This window comes from Candoia aspera, chromosome 4 (genome assembly GCF_035149785.1).
Source record: "Candoia aspera isolate rCanAsp1 chromosome 4, rCanAsp1.hap2, whole genome shotgun sequence".
NCBI classification, from domain to species: domain Eukaryota; kingdom Metazoa; phylum Chordata; class Lepidosauria; order Squamata; family Boidae; genus Candoia; species Candoia aspera.
Genome location: NC_086156.1, coordinates 19,860,946 through 19,884,259, shown reverse-complemented (window position 1 = coordinate 19,884,259; position 23,314 = coordinate 19,860,946). Strand labels below are relative to the sequence as shown.

Genomic DNA, 23,314 nt, shown 5'->3' with positions numbered 1-23,314 from the left:
CATGCCTATTCTGTTTCTGAAGGACATCTCTCTCCAATTTGTGTTCACTCCATGTTTTCCCATTTTTCTAGGGCCTATCATTTCACACCAAGTTTTTCATAGTCCCATTTATTGTACCGATATTTCCTGGAACAGCCCAAGGTATACTGAAGCAAAACATTGCACGTATTGACTTACTCCATATTCTTACCAAATTCTATCACCTAAACATGTTTATAGACTGATAACATAACACACAGATTTGCATGTGTTGAACTCTCATCCTCAGAACTTCTCGGAGATGTTCCTTCAAGACAGATCTCATGTCTGAATTCAAGTTGGTGTGGCTTCTCGTCCAAAAGATCACTATCTTCCCCTAGACAGGGAAGCCTGCATCTGCTGAGGCCATTTGGCCACATATTTTGTCCACTGTTCATTCCTTAGCATAGCTCATGCTGATCTTTCAACCTGATGGTTATGCCTGTGATTCATCTTTGATCTACATCTTAGAAGCCGCCTCACTGGAATGTTTTGAAAATGTATTTAGGCTTTTAGCATTCCCAGTATGTGCCTCCAAGGATGATCCATTATCCATTTTGTCTGTGAAGAGAGAATTTTGGAGATTTTCCCACCTTTACATCTGTGTATCCTTGCAGTGCCTGTTCTATAGTGCTTACAGCTGAGAGTTTACAAGCACATGAAGGAGGGAAGGATGAATTCCCAGGTAACTCAGTTTGTTGTCCTCAAGAAACAAAGCAGAAGCACCACTAAAAATAGTGCAGCTGTTGCCTTAAAAAAATAACAAAGCAATACTGCAGCTGCCATTTTGACCAATTTAGTTTTTGAGCCTTGTTGGCTGCAGAGGACAGTGTTGCATAATGTGTAAGGGATTGAATTACCTGTTTTACTGGGGGAGTGCCTTCCATATGTGATAGAAAACTAACTACAGTGCAATTTTCCTTTAGAAAGAACTTCATGAACAAAAAAATGTGTGATATTATTGCATTCTCAATTCACCTAGTTTACTGAACCTTGTTCAGGAGCTGGTTCATTTCTTGTTCTAAATCAGGAGAAACCTGTTACCCAGTACATGCTTCTGAAGTACAAATTCCATCATCCTCAATTACTGGCTATGCTAGCTGATTTGTTGGGAAATACATTTCAGCAAACGTTGAAAGGCTACCCCACCCCACTTTCTAAATCTTGAGTCCAAAAAGGACACATGTGCAAAGAAAAATCACTTGATTTGTTCAAAGAGTTTCTTTAAAGTAAAACACAAAAGGATAGCCACAGCATCTCTTTAAGAAGCTGTTAGGCCTGTAGTTCCTTAGAAAGATCTTGCCAGGATGGTTCCCCTCAGTTCTCCAAGAACAGAAGTTTGCTTTTAGTTTATCCCACCCGTATTTTGATTTTGGTGCAACCAGATTCCTCAGTTGTAATTTGAGCGTTTGCATTGGTCTACCCAGTCAGAAGACAGCTGACATATTCTTTCTTGCTTTGTCCTTTCAACTTTTTCTCTTTATGTTTTATAGTTCACAGGATGAGTGAGAGATTTTCTGCTTGTTTTCATTTTCTTTTTTGTGGTTGCTGTATTTGTTCTCTCATACTTCTCTGCTCAGAGTGATTTTTTTGTTCTTACAATAACCCTGTGAGAGATGGTGATATGGGTCCAGTGAGCTTCATAGTTGATCAGGAATTTGAATTGGAGTGTTCTGTATCCAAGCCCTCCCATGTAGAATCTCAGATCAGGGAGGAAACCCTTCTGCATAGAGGAGCCTTAAGAATATTTTTGGCTCTTCCTCTCTGGAGTAATGAAATAATACTGTCCCTTTTTTGTACTCCAAACTATACAAAAATTAATCCTCATGACAGAAGGTATCTATAAATCTTGGCTGAGTGAGAACCACTTAAAAGTTTAGCTTTCACCTGTGTTTGATTACTTGTTTCTGTGAATGCATGAAAAATACTGCCATCCATAAAGTGACTAAGTACAGTGCTCCTCCACTCTTGTACCAAAGGAACAGCATCAAGCGCTTCTGTATCAACTGGTGCAACAGCATCAACCTGAAGTACAGCAACTGCAGCTTTCGGGAGCAACGCAGATTCCCATCAATAACTTGCTGGCAGGCTCTCAGGCATCTCCACTTCATACAGCTGCTACTAACCCATTCCTTACAATTCATGGGGATAATGCATCTCAGAAAGTCTCTGTAAGTATATACAGATAATATGTACATCAGAGTGAGTGTGAAGAATTTTTCAGGTGCAGAAGAGTCTTTGCTATGCATCAAAACAAAAATATAAAAACAGGTTGTGCTTGTAATAAAAGATTTAAGAAGAACGAACATGTTACTGTTCTATAGGAGGTGTGCAACTCAAAACAAGCAGCTTGTACTATCACAGCTATTTTGGCATCTGGTCCCTGAATGAACCAAGTAGCTTTGATTGTTCTACCTCTGTCTCGTAAAGCTGACAAGCTAAACTTCAGTATGATGAAAATGAACACAAAACTTTCCTACCTCCTAACTCTAGTTCAGTATTTTTGGCTTCTTGAGTATTGCAGCTCCTCCATCTTTGCAGGGTAGAAAGCTCAGTTACAGTCACATGGTTGGTGCTGCTGTGCTGGCTTCATGCCAATAGTTGTGGCTTTGTGCCAGCAGTGAGTTTCTAAACTGACCCAAGCAGCTAGAATCAGGTCAGTAGGCTAAAATGCTCAAGCATTTAGAATTTTAAAAAAAGTTCATTTACACCTCGGGTTTCAACCACTGACAAGGGGGTGAACTGCCTGTCCTTCTGGTAGGCATTGTCTTAAAAGCATGTGTTAATGCTGCTCCTGAGCACAGTGTTCCATTTTATAAACCTGCTGTTATATGCAGTGTGAGCTGCCTGAAGAATTTTAAGATAGGACATTGTTTCAGTGGTAGGGCCCACCTTTGGAATATACAGCAACATAATAAAGATGATTGTGAGGATGTACAAAATGTGTCCCACATACATGCATGAATGGCCAGGAATTTTGAATCAAAGACAGTGGCTTGGAGGCAGGCTTGCACCTCAGTTCCCTTTCTTTCTTAGGTACTAATCATTGTGCTTAAATAAGATATGTCCACTAGTTTCTTTTAAACTCCTTAATCAGTCATCAGCATTTACTTGGCCAATATTTTAGTCTAATCTTATTTAAGGAAGTGTGAGAATTTATTATCTATTTAAGAAGCATACTAGTGGTGGTCAGCCTCAAATTGTAAGGGTTTTTTGTTAAATTGTTTTGAATTTCCTATTATGATTGCACAGCTAAACCTAATTAGTTTCAAATTTGCTGCTTTTCTATCTCAATAGTAAGCCAAATGAATGCAGAACTTTCTCTTGGCTATTCAGAACAGAATATGCCCTGAGCTTCCTCAAATCCTTTTTAATATTATTTCCCATTTTCTATAGTGTGGTGAAAGCAGAAGCTAGCTGAATCAAGGAGCAGGATAAGAGGCTTCTAGCTTGAGATGGGGGGAAACCTCTCCAGTCCCTCCCCCAGGAGTGAGTGGTCCTTAATTCAGAGAGAATTCCCTCTCACTCAACAGCAGGGAACAAAAAGCAAGGACCACATGCTGCTTTCTGTGCCCATTTGGACTTGCAAAAGAGGCTAAGCAGCCAGAAGGGAGAACAATTAGCAGATGGAGATTTACCTTGGCAGCAGCTTTGGAGGCCAAGCACTCCTCCCTTCCAAGTATCAGTTGTAGTGTTGCTTCTGAGCCTTAGAAAGTATTGCCAGATGTGGGTATATGGGTGGGACTAAGAGCGCTCAATCCCTTAGAATCTCTTTGCGGTACAGATATATTCTGGCTAGATGTATAAATTGTACATTACAAATAAACTGGCAATTTTAGGAGTTGTAAAACAGTTGTTTTTCTTCTCCAGAGGCTCAGTGATAAAAGTGGATCTGTTGCACCGGAAAAAAATTAACACTTGAAAGAATAGTAAAATTGCAAATCCTGCTGATAGCACTTCATCAGGCTGTGAGTTGCAGACTTTCTCTCTGCAGGTATGATGAGAGGCATTGATGAGCTAACTGCACACTGGAAAAGTGAATCTACCTGAAGATGTTTATTGTAAAGTTTGACCTTGTTGCTTTTTGTTGCACTGAAACTGAACTGTTTCCCTCAAATTGCGTGGAACTCGGATTTCGCATTAGAGCACTGTCAGTTTGGTCAACTGATTGGGATTCTGCTGTTGACAGAGCAGCCTTTTCACAACCTGCAGTGCTAAAGATCAAATGAAGAAAGCAAAGAAAATTTGAAATTTTTGCCAATGACGTGGTGGTTTGTCATCCGTGTTTTAGAAGCACCATTTTTTTCCTCAGAAAAGAACCAGATTTTAAGTGGTTTGTCTTACTAAATTTTAAAAATGTTTTGCTAGAGCTGGAACACTTAAATGACAAGTAGTGGTTAACTTTGAGATGGATTTTTCAAGGTCACTGGAAAAACATCTGTTGAAAAGTCATAGAAATCTTACCAGATGAGAAAGTAATTTCTGTTCTGGTAGTATTTAATGTAACCCAAGTGCCTGTTGCTCCCCTCTGTTGGGTGGGAATGGCTTTATACAGCTGGGCATGCACTAAATGAGTTATAAAAGCCGCAAGCGTGTTCAATTTTGCACCAGCAGCCTTCCTCGTTGATCTGCCTTTACTAGAAGTGTTTGTCACTATAGATAGCTCAGGCAAATCATTACCTGGGTTGCTTTCCACTAATAAATTACCAAAAAGAGGGGGGGGGGGAGGTTTTTCATTCCTATAAAATGTTAACGGGTGAAGATGACGTATTTCACTTTGAAGAGTTAATTTCATGATATGACTATGCAGTAAAACAGGAGATAGTTTTAATTTGAGAGTTAATAGCCACTAATTTGAGTTTGTGTGAGTTATTAGTGGAAAATACTCAAGTATACTTAGACCTTCACTGTGTACTTAATTGGAAGAACCTATTGTTTCTGCAATATTGTTCGGTTAAACATTGCACAGTTCTTACCTCATTTCTGTAAATAAGTTTTTGTGACTGTTTTGTATTGTGAAAAATTCATAAAATGTGGATATTTTGTTTTGTAAAATTTCTAACTGGTAGATTTAATTGAAAGGTAAAAAATAATTTATTTTTATATATTAATGGCAATTTTTAAAGTCACAAATCACTTTTGTAGATAAATTTACTAAAGTAAATAAGTGTGGTTTAATTTATTTAAACCGCTTGTTTAATATTCTGTAACAATTTGTATAAAAAGTTGTTTTGCCTAGATGTAAAATTGCCAATTTATATAAAAGTTATGTACAAAGCTTTGGTTAATAAATTTTAATATTGTTTATGGTTGTAAATGGCAATGCAAGATACAGAGTTTATCAAGGGTTAGTCATTGTGTTCAGTGTATGCTATATTCATATGTATGAAAGCTAAATCCCATTACAAACATACTCTTAATGCATACTGGTAGATGCTCAAATTGTAGCGTTTTAAGTGGAATTTAAACAGGTCTACTGTATTCTGATGTGGATACTCTAACAAATGGCTATAAAATATAAAGCTGGAATAGAAAGTCCAGTTCCTGCAGCAGCAGAAAGTGCCTTGACATGAAAGCGTTAGCTTTCTTGAGAAAAGGGTCATTTCACAATATTTGATACCCTTTCACCTGAGAGGAAGAACTTGCATGTACAACTTCAGCCTAGCTGTGAGAGAAAATATGCTGCAAATGGCACCCCCCCACCACCACAAAGAAAACAGGCACAATTGATTTCTTAAACTTTGAGCAACGTAAGGTACACATCTTAGCACTTTTTTAAAAAATCAGATTGGCACCCCCATCCCATCCCAGCATGAGGAGGTGAGAAATGAGTAGACATTTCAAGCCAGAAGCAACGGTTTTGCTGCTTACATAATTTCCACTCCTCCCCACAAGGCTGAAAAAACTTGAGAATTCTGGTATAGTGGAATTTCCCCTGCTTGGAATGAAGGCTTTCCATCAGTAGCACCAACTATCAGCAGACAGAGCTTGGTCTACAAATGCAAACGTTTTCTCTCACTAACGCTTCATAACTGGAATATCTATTTTTAAGCTCTGGCCGCTTCTACACATAGAATGCAAGAGTGCCTGAAATGTCTCACAGTCTGACATCTCTGATAAATTACATCTTGAGTTACTATAGCCCCCATAGAAAAAAAAATATTCCCACTTTTGATGCATTTATTGATCAGGACTTAACATCCTTTTGTTCTTCAAGTTCAGGTCAGCTAAAAATTCCAGTTGTGTTTTTTTATAATTAAAATAACTTTCTCCAAAGGGGATGCTTTTATTTCTAAATCACTGATGCTATTCAGCTGTGCTCTGTGTAGGAGGAGGGATGGACAACTATGCCTACCTGAGACTGACTTCCAGTTCCCATAAGTTTGAGGCAGCAAGGCTATTTATGGGGAAGTGACTGCAGTCCAGTATTAACTGGGGGACCAAGTATTATAACATACGGCAATAAATAATACATTAGAATTTGCTCTATTGAACAGGATGGTCCTTAAAATAAGTAGTATTCGGATCCGCGGTAAAGCACAGGCAAATAGAACAAAATAATACATCGCCATAGTAACAGTATGAAAAACTGTTTGGAAAGTATGGAAAACTTTCATACTTTCGTATGTATTTTCCACACTGTTTGAACAGTATAGAAAACAAAATTTTGCACGTCCCAACCTCTGCATGTTCCACTGGAATAGGATGAATGTAATGTCAACTTTATATGATAATAAAACAGAAAATGCAGTATCCTTAGGGCATGAATGGTTATTAATGAAAACTGAAAGGCAAAATAGAAGACACCATGTTTTCCATCCTTCAGCATGACTTTATAATTAAAAGATATTGCCCAGTTATTCCAATATGTATTCCAAGTGACATAATTTCTTCTAATACCAATTATCACACTGTCAAAAAAAAAATCTCATGTACAAAAATACATTGATTCTATTAACACATATTTCAAATTGAAGGTGAAAAATTTACAGATTTTTACTAAGGCACATGACATACCGAAATACTGAGGTACAAAAATACACGTCACTGCATATGATGTTCATCAATGTATCTCATTTTGATGAATATTTCTTCAAAATATTCAGCTTTTTGCCATTTTTTTCTTTTGTATAAGTTCAACCAGCAGCTTATATCTAGTCATACATTCTTCCTGCAGAAAAAGAAAGAAACATGTAGCATTAACACACAGTCATTTTTAAAAGCTACTTGAAAATTTACATTAGGCATTATAGACAATTTACACTAGGCAGAGAAAGGGAACGTGTTTTCTAAGTTTATGGGGAAAAGTTAATGCACAAGTTTGTGTGTTTATTACAACAGTCTGTATGTTGCCTATTCACTGAACACTAGGCAGCTTACATTATTAAAAAGATAATACATATAATAAAGTTGCAAACAGAACCGTGTCTTCTTCACTACTGCCAGCTACTGAGGACCCTCCGTTCCAAAGCCCTTGCAAAGAATTTTGCACTCCGTTCCTAAATGTCACAAGGGTGGGGGCCTGACCTTGCACGGCAGAGTATTCCAGTGAGGACACTGCTAACGAGAAGGCTGTTTCGCAGACTGCTGTCCCCCCAGGCTCTTGCGGGGATTGTACCTGCAGCCTCCCTGGCTAGATCAGGTTGAGCTGGCAGATTCCACCTGAAGCAAACAGCCCCAAAGGTAACAAGGGGTGAGGCCATATAGGGCTTTTATAGGGCTTTTCCACCGCCCTGAATTGGGCTTGGAAACAGCCTGGCAACCAATGCAGCTCCTGCAGAATAGATGTTACTCTGCTATTAAACCTATTACATCTGTACCAGCTCCAGCCTTGGGTTGTCTTCAAGGGCTTTTCCATGTAAAATGAATTGCAGTAGTCTGAGTTGACAAGGGCATGATTAATTGTGCAGTATCTCCTGATCAAGGAAAGGTTGCGACTGGCAGACTAGTGGGACCCAGCCAAAGATTCTCCCGGCCACGGCCTGCAGCTGCTGCTCTGGAGACCAGGAGTACCCTCAGATCGCATCCCAGCTCCTTCAAGAGCAGTGCCACCCCATCAAAGCCAACAGCTGAAACATCCATAGATCCACAAGGGCTCTGCACGAACAATGAATCTATCTTGCTTGGATTTAACTAGGGTGTGCTTCACCCCATCCACTCCCTCCCAGCCTGGGAATCTGAGTAGTACCTCAGAAATTCTAAGCACATTTTTTTCCACCAGACATTATCTATTTTATCTATTTTGTTTTATTTTCTATCCTGCCTTTATTATTTTTATAAATAACTCAAGGCGGGGAACATACCTAATACTCCTTCCTCCTCCTGTTTTCCCCAGAACAACAACCCTATGAGGTGAGTTGAGCTGAGAGAGGGGGACTGGCCGAAGGTCACCCAGCTGGCTTTCATGCCTGAGGCGGGACTAGAACTCACAGTCTCCTGGTTTCTAGCTCAGCACCTTAATCACTAGACCAAACTGGATGATGGCTGCATGTACAAACACATTTGTACCAATTTTTCCAATGTGTATCTGCAGGCTGCCCAGAATAGACAATTAAAACATTTTCAAAATTCACAAGCCTGACAAAACAGTAAGCAGCAGTGATGATTACTGTATGGCTTTTTGCTTATGACGGTTAACTGTTCTACTATGGTTCAGGAAATGTTTTGAACAGAGCAGTGGGTTCCCTCTGCTTTGTGTACAGAAGCAACTACTTCTAATGTAGTTGTTACGTAGCTGAAACGTGATGTACCTCTCACAGGGAAATCTCCAGTTTGATAGCCAAGATAGATGTACCATTTCAACCCCCCTTCTGGCCATGCCCTTGCCAACATTATCTTTCATATACCCAGGACAATGTGATAAGCAAGGATATAACTAATCTGTCCTAAATCTCACCTGGCATTAATTATCCCGTATATTTGAGAACGGCTGCCTACTGGCTAGTTGCAGTACAGCTGCCAGTCTTAGATTAACCTACTGAATAACATAAAACCTGGCAAAGTGCCCTTACTCTTCAATTGTCCATCTTTGGCCATGCATGAGACTCTAAAAATGGGTTGTTTGGACTGGTCTTTTGATACATTCCTTTTATATTCTCTTTCCCCATTCCTCATGCTTTGATAATTAAAAGCACGAAATTACCAGCACGTTGGGGGGAGAAAGAGAGACAAGACATCACTTCCTGGCTTACCTGGCTATTTCTTGGTTGAATGCACCACTTCATCTGCCTCTTGTCTTGTCTAAGAAAATACAAGAGTGAAGGGTGGAGGCAATGTGCCCATGAACCAATTCTGCAAGGTGTCTGCCACTATACAGTATGTCTCAGCAAATTTTCAATCAAGGGTACACTGGAGAACCAATTTTTGTTACAAAACATGGACTTCCTCAGCAACTGATTGTACAGGTTGAATTCAAGCCTCAGAAAGTCCTGCACTGAGAGTAGCAAGGAATGTACATGGGAAGAGAGATTAGTCACCACCCACAGCTGGTTCTCCAACATCTGCTTGAAAGCTGAAGAGCATGCTCTCCTCCCTCAGATGGATCTTCTGAAATAATCAAGGAGGCTATTCATTCATCCCAAGCCTCTTGTGCAACACTGACCCTTTAACACTTGGCTGTGAACAGATTACATGATAGACAGGGGATACAAACAACATTTCCGAGGCTTATAGTTTCATGGCCCTCACCGGTATCCTGCATTTCAAACTAAGCAACATTTATTTGGTGTTCTAAACAGAATACCTAACTGCTTTTTGCAACCGATGGTTGAATTAGCTTCTATTGTTCTTTCAGAGAAACAGGTGGTAGAAAAGGTGAAAAAGGCAGGCTATTGCTTTGTCACAAATACAGGCAAAAGCCTTGTTTATCATTACCCTTAAAAATACACTAAGCCAACTACATTAAATTTAAGAGGGTTAATCTTCTAAAACTAACTTTTAAAAAAAAATCACATGACATTACCCAATACCAGTATGTTTTAATCTTATTAAACTGTGGCTTCACCTTGCTTTTCCCCGGAACACATTTGGCAATCTTATCCCAACGTTCCAGGGTTCCCTTTGGATACTGTTGTAAAGCCAGCTCCAGAAGCTTCTGCTGATTCTGAGTCCACAAGTCCTCTGAACTGCGACACCTCTCTTTTTTCCTGGCCTCCTCATCACTGTACTCCTCTTGTTCTGCCGTGTCAAAGTCCTTCTGGCGTTTCCCTCTACACTTGTCCTCCGTCGTCTCTTTTGTCCCTGGGAGTATTGTTTCAGCAGCCTTTGGTATTGTTTTCCGCTTGCGATGTCTGGCTTCATTTAAGGCAGTCTCTTGTTTGTCTGTTGTGATCTTATGTATTGATTCTGGATCATAACTGTACTTCATTCGTTCTTCCTGCTCCTCCTCTTCTTTTTCCCGTTGAGTGATTATAAGATCAGGTAAGTTAACAATGGCTTTGTTGGATCTTGAGCTTTGGGCCAAAGTTTTCAACTCTGAGAATTTAATGGTCCCTATTGAAAAACAGCACACATGTCAGATTAACATATGCTAAGGGAAAAGATGAGGGGAACCAACATACCAAATTACAGATTTTTTTTTTAAAGTATGCTTCACGGGTGTGCTTGTACCAGCCCTGGAAACATCTGACACCTGTATTCAAAAATCAGAGTTGATAAACACAATAGGTTAAACCCAGACTTAGTCAGATGTAAGTCTGATTCCAAGCTAATAAAGTCAGGCTTTCATTTTTACTTGTATGTTTCCATGGTAGTCACACTTAGTTTAAACAATCCAGAAATAGCATCAATTAGGTACGATGTTAAGAGGTCTTCCGTTATATTCTGGCTCTTTTGTTAACATGCACTCCTCTATGCACTGATACACTGAAATGAATGAACTGCAGTGCTCCCATTGAAATGGAAGAATAATGCACTGCCACGGTGTTTAATCAATGGTACCCTTAGTTATTTTAATTCATCTTTTGGTGCTCTGGAACAGATGTCACATATTTTTGTTTTCTTTGCACTGCTGACATTTGAGGCAGAGTTTCACATTATCCACTTAATGAAGGCATATATGCATAGAAGCTCCTTTTCTGCCTTTGTTTTCAAAAGCAGCAGCTAGTATGCTTAGTAATGGCTGTTGTACCTAGGACCACCTTTCATCCAGCACTACACCAGCTACTACGGACACAGGAGCTCTACAGACTTTTAAGTAGAACTCAGCAGTTCTGGAGGTTGCCACTTTCCCATGGCTGTAGAGGAGAACTTCCTAAAAGCTTTCGTTTTCAAAAACCAAATTATTAAAAAAAAGTGATGGAATGAAAAAATACTAAATGCATAACAGGGAAGCAGCCGTTACCTATATTTCATTTTATAATATCCTTCCTTGTGTAGAGGAACCTTGGACTTCCTTCTCTCCAAATACGTTAATTTGATTTACTGCTGTGGAGTAGTTCCCAGTCCCCAAGACAAGGAAGCTTCGTTGACTCAGTTTACTATAAAATGGAGAATGTGTTTTTACCCATCTATTCTGCCACTAGTAGAGAGCTATGGAGATTCAAGGCTGCATTAACAGAAGACTGGATTTGTGGTTCCTAGTTCCTAAATTCTTGGCTAGGAAAGCTCTACTCCACCTATCACAGATTTAGGGAGGCAGCTCTCCCTAGCTTACAGCATAATAGGTAGCCAGAATACAAAGAAACCCAGGCCCTTTATTTTATTTTATTTTATTATTTATTTTGCAAAGAACACTGGGTTGTTATCTGAAGATGTAAATGTTCCTCAGTATATCTGTATCAGTGGTTCTCAACCTTGACAACTTTAAGATGTGCATAGCTGGCTGGGGAATTCAGGAAGTTGAAGTCCACACATCTTAAAGTTGCCAAGGCTGGGAAATACTGATCTATATGCTTAGCACAGAAGTGAGAACATTTGAGTGAGTATGTGTCGCAACTCTCTTTTGGAGGGCTGGAGAAAACCATCTGGAGATATTTGGGGAACATTTTTAAATGCCTTTTGTGGAGTAAGAATGGGACTAAGAGGTCTTTGGGACACCATAATCTTCCTAAAAAGTCCCTATTTAGGGGTGCATTTTTTGGCAGGTATGGTGGTTTCAGAGTAGGTATAGGAGTACCTCTCAAAATATTTTTGACCAGTGGCTGCTGGGAATTATTCTGCTGACCTTCATGAATCCCTGCTCTTTGCTGGCTGATAGTTCTGACCTCTACAAGAAGTTCCCTCTTTTGGATGTCAAAGCAGATAAGAAATTTGATTCTGTGCACATCCACAGTCCAGATATACAGCCTCTCCTACCTCCTTGCCCCCCAGCTTCAAAGCAACCTCACAAAAGTCCAGTAGACATACAATAGTAAGACAGAGCTCTGTGGGATAGTATGATTGAGTAGGTATGGGAGTTGCCTCTCAAAATATTCTGCCCCGATTCTCATTCTTAAATTCCTGAAGCCATCCCCCAGGGACAAAATTGCCATGAAAACAGTGATTTCAGGTTGTTTTGGCGTGAAGGAGTGTGGTCAGAGCAAGTAACAGCAGGCAGCATCTAGGAGGCAAACTAGTCCAATCTCCATGCTTACTTCTGAATGAGCCTCTACCTATGGAGCCACCAAAATGTTGGCCAATTGGCCGTCAAACTTTGGCCCAATCTTGAGGGGCCAAAATATAGCCTGTGGGTTACAGCATTTGCTTTTCAGACGAGTCATGCCTAGAAATTAATATACAATCCAAAGAGGAAAAAAAGGACAGTCACTACAACTAAAAATGCATGACACAGAAGAAAACGAATGAAGAGGGAAAAAAGAAGTTCAGCTACTAATTCTTAAAGGTAAATGAATAGGTTTGCTTTAACCATCATGAGGTATATAATATAGGTGCACCTTACCTGGAGCACATGTTACTGAATCTTTAATCTGCTTGACTTTCATTGTAACCTGTTTAGGAAGGAAGAGAAATCATTTGATTTTCAATACGTGGTTGGAGGCTTAGAAGATGTTTAGAAAAACAGATCAACATAATCTAGTTGAATTTGAAACTATCAATAAGCATGGGGATCCACGGACAAATGCCGAAATGTGTGTCATGACACAAACTCGGTTCCTTTTGTATTTGCTCTGTGATACCACGGTGGTTGTGGGCACCCGTCAATATGCCCTCTAAAGCTATTAATTCTGACAGAACATCTCCATCCCAGCTCTTCGGAATGTTAAGCCTGCTCATTGCTTCACTGAAAGCATACCATGGAGTGAATGTTACCTTACCTTAAGAAAAAAAGATTATTTACCAACAAGTGGTAATTAAACCATTCTAAAAGTATGTGGCAATGACCTTGGGAGATAGGAGGAAGAGCCTCAGACTAGACAACAGTCAGCTAAGAGGGAGCTGAGCCCACAAAAGGAATGGGGGCATAGCAAATGTCTCGGAAACCTTCCCTAGTTTCTTGGACTATAAAGGTGAGGCAGGAGAGATGTACGTGCAGCCTTGGAAGATTGATGTCAGCCTTGCGAGGTAGTCCAGACAAGAAGCACATCCAGAAGTACAGCTCTATCTTTATTGTGAGGTTAAATTAAAAGTACATCTCCCCCCCGCTCCCCTTTACAGTCCAAGAAACTAGGGAAGGTCCCTTCTGAGATGTTTACCATGCCCCCATTCCTTCTGCAGACTCAGCTGCCTCTTACCTGACCGTTGTCTAGTCTGTGGTTCCTCCACCTGACTTCCAAGGTCATTCTCACATACCATTACAACCATATAATGCATTTGAGGATCCCTATACATTAAGGAGACATACACTTGCAGCTGGGAACTCTAAAAACTTAAAGTGTAATTGAAGTGCCTCTGAAAAGAGCTGAAATCAGCCCTGGATATTTTTTGAATTAAGGGATTGTTATTGGTCCAGCACTAAATAACTGTCCTGGAAATTGAGCAGTTTATTCATAAAGTTTAGAATCCAGCCACCAAGATTTGAAGCCTTCCAGTTTCTGATTTCTTACAATTCCTACAACAAAAGGGAGGAAACTGGCCTTTCAGATGATGTTGGACTGCAACTGCCATAATACCTAAGAGGCAGGTCTGCTGGGGCTGTGACAGGCATTGGAGTCCAAAAGCAATTGCAGAAATTAGAACACCACAGTTCTAGACAAGAAATTATTTGAGAGATTATTCTTTGTCCCAATATACTTTTTTGGTTGGTGAATCTCTCTGGTTCACCAACCAAAAAAGCAAGGCTAGCTGGGGAATTCTGGGAGTCAAAGTCCATCTTAAAGTTGCCAAGCTGGAAAAACTGTTCTTCATCCTCCTATACATACACAGTCCAGCACAAAAGGAACAGCTTTAAATCTCCTCTCTTGTCAAAAACGACTGGTGCCACAACAGATTTCCTATTGGGAAGTAGAGACAAGAACCCTCTCCCTTATGCCTAGTCCAGTTGCAATTATTTCCTGTCTCTAAAATAGCATCCAGCAGCAATATTACACTGTCCAAAACTGTTGTCTAGCAGCTGAAGTAATATGGAAGCCAGATTGTTAAGGCTTAGTACTCTTCTTGCGCCTTGGAGCCTTATAAAGGGAATGAAGATTAAGGCCTGAATCTGGAGTAGAAAACTGATGACACTCCTCATTTCCTGATTTTTAAGTTCTGGAATCCATCATCACTACTCATGCTGCCTGGGGCTGTGGAGAGTTCAGCAATAGTTGTAAAATCCAGATAGAGCACATGGGCAGGGTATGTCTGGTGAGCTTGGCACGTAACAACTTGAGCCTTTTAACACACAAACAGATGGTTTGGTTGTTTGGCCTGTCGGACTATGAAGGAGACCAGACTCAAAGACCTGCTCAGCCGTGAAGCTCCAGTCACTCCTTTTTTTAGCCTTCCAGGGTCGTCATGAGGATAAAATTAGTGTGTGTGGGGGGACTAAATATATTTCCATGCTATAGATCAATAAACTACATTACATTGGTTTGTTTATTTATTTTTATCCCGCTTTTATTATTTTTATAAATAACTCAAGGTGGCAAACATTCCTAATACTCCTTCCTCCTCCTATTTTCCCCACAACAACAACCCTGTGAGGTGGGTTGGGCTGAGAGAGAGGGACTGGCCTAAGGTCACCCAGCTGGCTTTCATGCCTAAGGCGGGACTAGAACTCTCATACCATGCCTGATTGGCTCTTGGGCTGAGAGAGGGGGACTGGCCCAAGGTCACTCAGCTGGCTTTCATGCCTAAGGCGGGACTAGAACTCACAGAATCCTAGTTTCTAGCCCAGCAGCTTAACCACTAGACCAAACTGGCTCTGGTTAATCTCATATGACCAAGATAGGCTTACATTTTCACTTGTCCTATTCCTGACACAACCCAGGTCAGGCCTCTAAACCTGTTTTGCAAAAAAGGGAACAACACTATCATTTGCAAGCCATAGTAACCTGGTTTGGGTCCTTTTTTAAAATGACAGATGCATCTTTAAGTAACTCTCCTTTTCTTCAATACAATCAATACATCCATCTCTCTTTAGGGATCCCTTGCCTAGGAAAATTCCCTGAAGCCATAATAGTAATCCATCTAAGTATGTTTAACATAAATCTTGGACTGTTCGAGAGTTAACACCTCGTCTCATGTTAAATAACCACAAAATCCAACAGGTAATGTCTTTCTGCCTATAACCCTCAAACTAGACAGCCCAATGAGAGCTAATGGTCTCTCCAGCTTTTATAAAAGGTGGGAAGCTTTTATAACTGCACCCACTTTTGCTTACAGTGCCAGGCACCAGTTAATTAGAAAAATGTGCTTCTATTTATCCACCTGCCTGTTTTTTTAAGGCTTACTTGGGCCTTTTCAATGCAGAAAGCAAATCCCACATCAGTCTGCTATTGCAACCTGAATACAAGAGATTAGTAGCAACAGAGACTAGCAGAATCAGTTTACCTCCTCCCAGGCGAGCAAATGATATTATTTCATGAGGATGGAATTGTAGAGCTCTTTGCTGTCACTTCAGAAAACCTGCAGTTAATAACCATATTAAAGTCTGTGTGTGTTTGTTTTTTGCAGGCCAGTCTATTTTATTTTCACAATTTTTATTTCCTTTTAAATTTCTGAAAATAATGACCTGGATCCAGAAACCCATTTCCATATTCATAAAGCACTTCCATCCAGCTTTACTTTCAGCAGCAGTTGTTTGCCTCGCAGAGTGCTATTCCAGAAGGGCCCACCACCTTTACGGCCCAGGAGGTCAAAAGAAACAGCGGGGCTGCCATCAGGATAAAAGGCTTCTATGCAGGCATAAAATACTGTGCATAGCACTGGAGATTTTAGTCTGCACCAACATACACTACCCAAGATTATAGCACACACTATTCACCCCGTTTCATCTTCCTTTCAAACTTTCAGTGCAATTAGTTATACTGAAATTCCGCTTGATAAAAAAGATTGGCAAATTAAGTGACACTTCAAATTATCCAGCTGAATTTTTTTTTTTTTGTTAGAAAAATAATGACTGGATTTAATTTTGCTCTTGTTGTTATTACAGTATTATTATTAGTATCCCACCTTTTTATATATTTGGTCAACTCAAAGTGGTGATCATTCCTAATACTCCTGCCTCCTATTTTCCCCACAACAACCCTGTAAGTTGGGTTGGGCTCAGAAGAGGGACTGGCCCGAAGTCACTCAGTCACCCAGGGAGACCTGGAACTCATGGCTTCCTGGTTTTTAGGCCAGCACCTTAAGCACTCCACCAAACTGCTAATTGCCAGAATGAATATGAGTGCATACATGTGAATGATGTCATCTCCTCCCAAAACACTACACAGCCATTACTGAATACATGTAATTCTACCAAGACCCAGATTAATCACAAAAACAATCAGTGCTGCTACAGCTAGTTAAGTCACTACCACATCTAGGATGTGACTGCACAACATAACGGCTGGCCCATGTGACTGAGCAGCAGGTGTGGTAAAGTCAGAACTCTGAGCTACCTCGAATTACAGAAGTCTCTGTGCTGTTGACTCTCCATGTGCATTACTTGTACAAGACTAAGAATTATTAGTTTCCCACCACAATGCCAGACATTCCTTTTCAACGCACATGGAAAACAGCAAGAAAATAATGCCAATCATATCAAGTTTATATGGACTACACAAATGATCTGAAGAAAGATTCTATCAGAAGCTGGAGTGCCAATCTGGTGTGCACTAATTCTATATTCTGCTTTAAAAAACAGCCTTAGGGACATAGCTGCTGGCAGGCATTAATTCAGCAGAAGCCTGTTCCATATGCCTCTATGGAATAGAGCAAATAAAATATAAGAAATAAGCTCCATGAGTACATGCAGACCTCTTCCCTGAGAACAGAGGCATACATTGGACTGCTTGAAAGCCACCTATATGGCTAAGCTTCCCCCCTCAGGCTTCTCTGACCAACTCATCCATCTGAACACAACATTCTATGGGATATGCTCACCCTGCCTTCTTTAAAAAATCATGCCCCAAGTTAGTATCCCAGAACAATATGGAAGGATTTGCCCATTTCGGTTCTGCACTAAAAAGGTCAGAAGATGATGGCCCTATATGCAGTGAGTTCCAACACCAATTCCAGGCAGCCACGGGAATAGTTATTCCAGGTAGCAGGAATGCACACTCCAGCATTACAAATCAAGAGGCAATTCTTGGAAACAATGAAATTTGTCCTATCAAAAATCTGGAAGGAGTGATTATGGATTAATTGAACCCAGGGGAGCTCACCCATCACTATTTGTGTGTATGGAGGGAGCATGTTCAATTATTTCTTCATATTGTAAAGAGGCAGGAATGAGAGCTTCAAATTCAACAAGGGGGAAATGGGTCAAAAAACAGATGTGTGGAGATAGACATGGAATACCAGTTCAGCTAACTAGGTCAGCTGGCAGGAACTCTCATTAAAGAGAACTAAAGGCAGTCCCCCTTTCATAACTGAAACATTTGGAAAAGTGGGGGGGAACCAATTGAATACATACCATAAGCCCAAACAGGAAAGTAATTTAATAAAGGTTGCATTACCTTTTCACCTGCAAATAAAAATATGGCCCCATTATTCTGATTGGTTTAAGAGGATTTTTGTTTTGCTTTGTTTGGGTTCAAAGAAAAACTAAGTTGTTCACAATGTTTAAATTTCTAGGAGCCAGTCTTATAGCCATACAGACATGGCAAAGTTGGGATTTGAGCAGATTCAGGCTGATGCAGCTTCTCTCCATAAAATGGTTGTACAAATGCTAGGCCAATATGTATGTGGCCCTGCTTAATATGACACTTCAAAAAGAGACTAAAAGCCATTTTCTCATCATTAATGTTTTTAGTACATTTCAAAAATGTAATTATCAATTCAACAGAATTTATAATAATATCTATATTTTAAAGGATAACATGGCTAAAATTATGTTTTGAGCATTTCATGTAGTTGCTGACAAGGGTGTCCACAAGAAGGGGGTAAAAAAAAGTCAAGATGGTGGCCCCAACCATGCACATAAAAAAGAGGGGAGGGGCTTTGATTGCATGATTTCGTGATTGCTGAAAGTGTGAGAATTGCCACTTCACCAAACACCACATTGTATTACAGTATGCAAATAATATACTCCTTCAGTTTTATACTTCTTCCTTCATGGAGTTATCTGTAGGTTGAGTCATGGCAACTGGATTTCTTTCTTTTTGGTTGAAACGTTTCGCTCCCTTTGCCCAGACTGAAGAAGCTGCTTAGACAAGCAGCAAAATGTTTCAACCAAAAAGGAAGAAATCCAGTTGCCATGACTCAACCTACAGACAATTCCACCTGGATGACTGAGAATCTTCATCGACATACTTTCTCCATGGAGGTTATGTTCTTCCAACCTTTAATCCTCCCAATCATCCTGTGAGGCAGGTTGGGTGGTGTGTGTGTGCCTGGCCTAAAGTCATCCTTCCAGTTTCATGACCGAATACAGATGTGATCCTCGGTCTCCCCGATCGCTGCCTGGATCTCAGGGGTGGCAAGGGAAAATTCCGGGAATAATGTAGAGGAGGAAGGAGGAGGAGGGGGGGGGGAAGACCTGGATTTTAGTTTCGATAAGCACACTTTCCTCAACCAATAATTGGTCCAATTTTACTACACTGCTTCCTCCTGCATCAGTTTGGTCCCAGAACCGGGGCTCAGTCTAGAGGTCATACATGGCCTAGGTTCATGCACCGCATTAACCCATGATTTGTTTTCATCATGATTTGCTGAGAAGTTCACTAAAGCCTGTTCCACACATCATGCTAAATTATAAACCAAACTAACTGGTTTATATTTAGCCCAACATGAGAACTCCAGAACTGTATTTCAGTATTCCTACAATAGTGGAACCCCCTAGAAACACATTCAACTATGTGATGGGATAGAAAGCACTCAAATCAGAAATAAGAAATGTGGATTTGTACCCTATTAAAAAAAGAAAGGGAATATGTACATTGAGACAAGGTCATTATCTTTGTGAGGGAAAAAAAAAGAAAAATGTAAATATTTCAGTTTACTTAAACAAAAAACTGAATAAAAGGATATACAATTATTCCCCTCTGCAACAAAACCCAAACTGAGAGTCACCCAATGGCATCAATTTGATCCTTTAAATAAAAGTACATTTATTTGTACTGGGTTTGCTTTGAATTTATCTTATTAAGAATAGTATTACATGTATTAGTATTACTAATACTAATAGTAATTAGTATTAGTAATACTAATTACTATTAGTATTAGTAGAAGTGCCTTGCTGAATGTTCCTCATTATAAAGCCTTCCCACACAAAGGAGATGGAATATCGGAAAAACATGCTGAGCAATCTGCTTTCTAATGGTCAAGTTTACTACATGCAGTAAGAAGCAAGGAAATCATGTGAAATTACACTTACCCCTCTACAGTATGCAGTGGCATAATCCAGCAGTCCTTCACACAAACCCCTTTATATAGATCAACCCTAACATGGCTGTAGAAATTATTTCATAATTTATAAATGCACTTAGAATTAAACTGTCCTAGCCAAATCTACAGAGGATAACCATGATAGAGATAAGTGAATTACCATATTCCGGTGCCACATAACCCTGATTAGTGGCTTCTTGGGATAAACAGTAGAGCAGCCTTTCCCAACTGGACTCCTTGAGAGGTGCTGGACTACAACTCCCACACTTCTGCTTTCACTCTTTCAAGTGACTAAAGTCTCCCACCTTCCCAACCTTCCAAGAAATCTAAAGCATGACGGCATAAACAAACTTCTCCTGAGATGGCTTTTAAGAGCAGGAGACAGCTGCAGCTTGGGAAGCTGCACAGAGTTATAGAAACAAAGCAGCCTACTATGAAGGAAGCTCAAAAACACCACCAACAGGACATTTTAAAGAAATTCTAGAGCACCCTGAAAATGACATTAGAAACTAAACTCTCTTTTTGCAGAGGAAAAAAAAAAAAGCTCTGGAGAAACTTTGAAGGGTAGATTAATATTAATATAAAAGCACCAGAGACTACCAGCCATGCTATGGATTGAGGTAAATGTGAAAAACCTACAAGCACACAAAAATATACAGGAGCATGAACATTTTCTTCTACAGTACTGGTGTACGACCTCTGGCCCTTTAAAGACTCGGTTGCATTGGACAGAACCCCTCTAAAAATTTCCACCAAATTGTAATTTATATTTGTATTTGTAATACAATTATTAAATTGTAATAAGCAGTCATGGTCACATGACAGAAGAGAAAATCACTGAGACTTCTGGTGCGGACCTGGCTGACTGAACAGCTGGGCCTGTGAGCTCCGCAGGCAGATCTGACAATGCAACTTTTTTGGGGGGCTCAGGCAGGCTTTTCCTGAAGCCCTAGAGCATTTTCATAGACAGAAAACACTCGGAATCATCCCATTTGTACTCCAGAACAGCGCCTTGCAGCCAAAGGATCACAAACAGCATTAGCACTAATCCGGTAAGAGACACCGGGAGTCCGGGACATCAACATTTCTAAACCGCGCTGTAGTCTTAAAGGGACACTAAGTCAAGCCACCCCATTTCTAAATCACCCAATTCATTTTTTATTAAGTTTATGTACCCCAAGAGATGTTTTCTACAGCAAGAAGAAGTGATCTCTCTTGGTGCTTATCATTTTTTTGAATTTATTTTAAAAATCTTTCTAAGTTTTGGCTTTTTTCCTCATTTAAATATTAAGGAGGACTGAGAATAAATAAGTGCATCCCTGCTATTACTTTTGTATTGAATGTGAAGAATTTGATTTTTTCCTACACATTGAATCTGCTGTTTTGAATCCTTAGCTTTCTGTTGCTACTTTCTCTGGGAAGTTGCTCCTTATCACTTTTACTTTTGCAAACATTTCTGGAAATCTTCTATTAACTCTTACTTTTGCTAGTTGAGTATCTAGGGGGCACCATAATCTACTGCCTGCAACATGGAGGATTTTAAGCAGACATTCTCAGAGCTTTGTTGTGAGATCAAACAGATTTTCTCTGATTCCTATCAAGCTATTATGCAAGATATTCAGGACACTGTAGAAAATACCAGCTTTAAAATATGTCATCTGGCTGAGGAGATTGTGGGAAAAGTTGATCCTAATAAAGATAGAGATGTTTCTACTGACAGCGAAATTGAAGCCTTTCTTGAAAGGATGATGATGACCAGACTCTGGTGCTGAAGGAGTTAAAGGGACAGACCGAATCGCAAATCACAAATGGAATTGTTTTTTCTGGTGGAATGTTATGGGAAAGAAGAGGCTTTGCTCTGTGGGAGGTTTTCTGCTGAGAAGTCTGAGTTTCTAAGGGGAGCAATTGGGCTGTTTGACTTGTTTTTATGAAAAATGCCTTATGTGTATTATGGAGATATGTAAATGTTCTGGTATATTTTGAAGTGGGGTAAAGATTTAAGAATGTTTATTTGGACTGCTTTTAAGGCTTGTATGATTCTATTCTTTTTTAATGATTTGGATTAAGATTAATTGGATTGCTTTTAAGGTTTGCTTGTTTTTATTCCTTAATGATTTGTTAAGATTTATAAGGTATAATAATAATTGATTGGTTTTAGAGTTAATAGGGTTAAGATTGTTATAGTATTATTAATTATAGAAGTAGACTTTTTTTTTTTAGTTTCTATTACAGTAGACAGAAATGTACAGAATAGTGGTAGGAAGGAAATAGTTAAATAAATGTTGTCTTTGGGGGAGGAAGTTGAGTAGGAGGTTTATACATTTCTTTTTCTTTTAATATAAGGGAAGGGAACAATTGTATTTAGTGATTTTTATAATGTTCTAATGGAATAATTTATAGAAATGTGATTTTGGTTTGATACAGAGTAAGGGATTGATTATGGAAATTGCTGTATATTATTGCTGTTAGAAGTTAACTATGTAATCTTTAAAATTCTTTCCTTCTTGTGTTTCACACTTTTTTAGTTTTTTTTTTTTGTAGTTCTTTGCTTTTTTGTAGTTTTTAATCTTTGCTTTAAACTTAATAAAATTCTTATAAAAAAAGAGAAAATCATTAAATACAGGCCTACTATTCATAAATTTAATTTAGAACAGAAATTTAATTTAATCAAAGTTAATTAAATCTAAATAGATTTAAATAAAATATAATACTTGTCCTGGCCCTGGCCACTTTTTGGAACATGCTGTCTTCCTCAACATGCCACTAATTTTCTCAGTTAGAAACACATGGATCCCTTACATACATACCTTCCATACAAACACAATGTACACAAACACACAAATACATACACACACATGCACTCACATCAAATGACTTGGCGGTGAATTTAGAAAAAAAAACTTTTAAAGCATTCACTGTACAAATAAATCAGCATAAAATCAAAAGAATATAATAAAACAGCTAAATAATAATAACCTATCTAATTATAACACCCTCCAGAACAATTATCTCCCTTTACCTCTTGAAAGTGGGATACTAGGAGTGGTTCTCCCTAGACCAGTGTTTCTCAACCTTAGCAACTTTAAGATATGTGGACTTCAACTCCCAGAGTTCCGCAGCCAGCAGGCAACTCTGTCCAGTTTCTGGTGACCCACTGGCAATGGGAGGTAAACTGAACTTTAGATAAGATTGCTCCTGAGTGGCCCTTTTGCTGTCCAATGCCAGCTAGCTCCTTGATTCACTGAACACCTTTGGGAAATGAAGCAACAGAAATTATGCCTAGAATGCCAATGGAAAAAGACAAAAAGTGATTCTGATTGAGCACACATGCCAACATTCAGGTCTACACTGTGGTGATATGGGAGGCAAAGTGTCATTACTTCTCCCTTATTGTGTTGGCAGGTTG

General features: G+C 39.5%; 2 protein-coding genes across 5 annotated transcripts in view; one reads left to right on the top strand and one right to left on the bottom strand.

The window, feature by feature from the left end:
• Nucleotides 1–4,731, top strand: part of MLLT10 (MLLT10 histone lysine methyltransferase DOT1L cofactor) — a 141,514-nt gene extending 136,783 nt beyond the window's left edge. For all 4 annotated transcript variants that reach the window (XM_063303534.1, XM_063303533.1, XM_063303535.1 and 1 more), the window contains 2 exons: nucleotides 1,998–2,189; nucleotides 3,889–4,731. In XM_063303534.1, coding sequence (XP_063159604.1) covers nucleotides 1,998–2,189; nucleotides 3,889–3,933 — 237 coding nt within the window. In that variant the 3' untranslated portion in view covers nucleotides 3,934–4,731. The remainder of the gene's footprint in view (nucleotides 1–1,997; nucleotides 2,190–3,888) is intronic.
• A 2,220-nt stretch (nucleotides 4,732–6,951) lies between these two features.
• The window catches only part of DNAJC1 (DnaJ heat shock protein family (Hsp40) member C1), a 103,015-nt gene continuing 86,652 nt past the window's right edge, over nucleotides 6,952–23,314 (bottom strand). The window contains exons 10-12 of the mRNA XM_063303537.1: nucleotides 12,896–12,944; nucleotides 10,022–10,509; nucleotides 6,952–7,189 (exon numbers count right to left, since the gene is read on the bottom strand). Of these exons, the coding sequence (XP_063159607.1) occupies nucleotides 7,121–7,189; nucleotides 10,022–10,509; nucleotides 12,896–12,944 (606 nt within the window). The 3' untranslated portion in view covers nucleotides 6,952–7,120. The remainder of the gene's footprint in view (nucleotides 7,190–10,021; nucleotides 10,510–12,895; nucleotides 12,945–23,314) is intronic.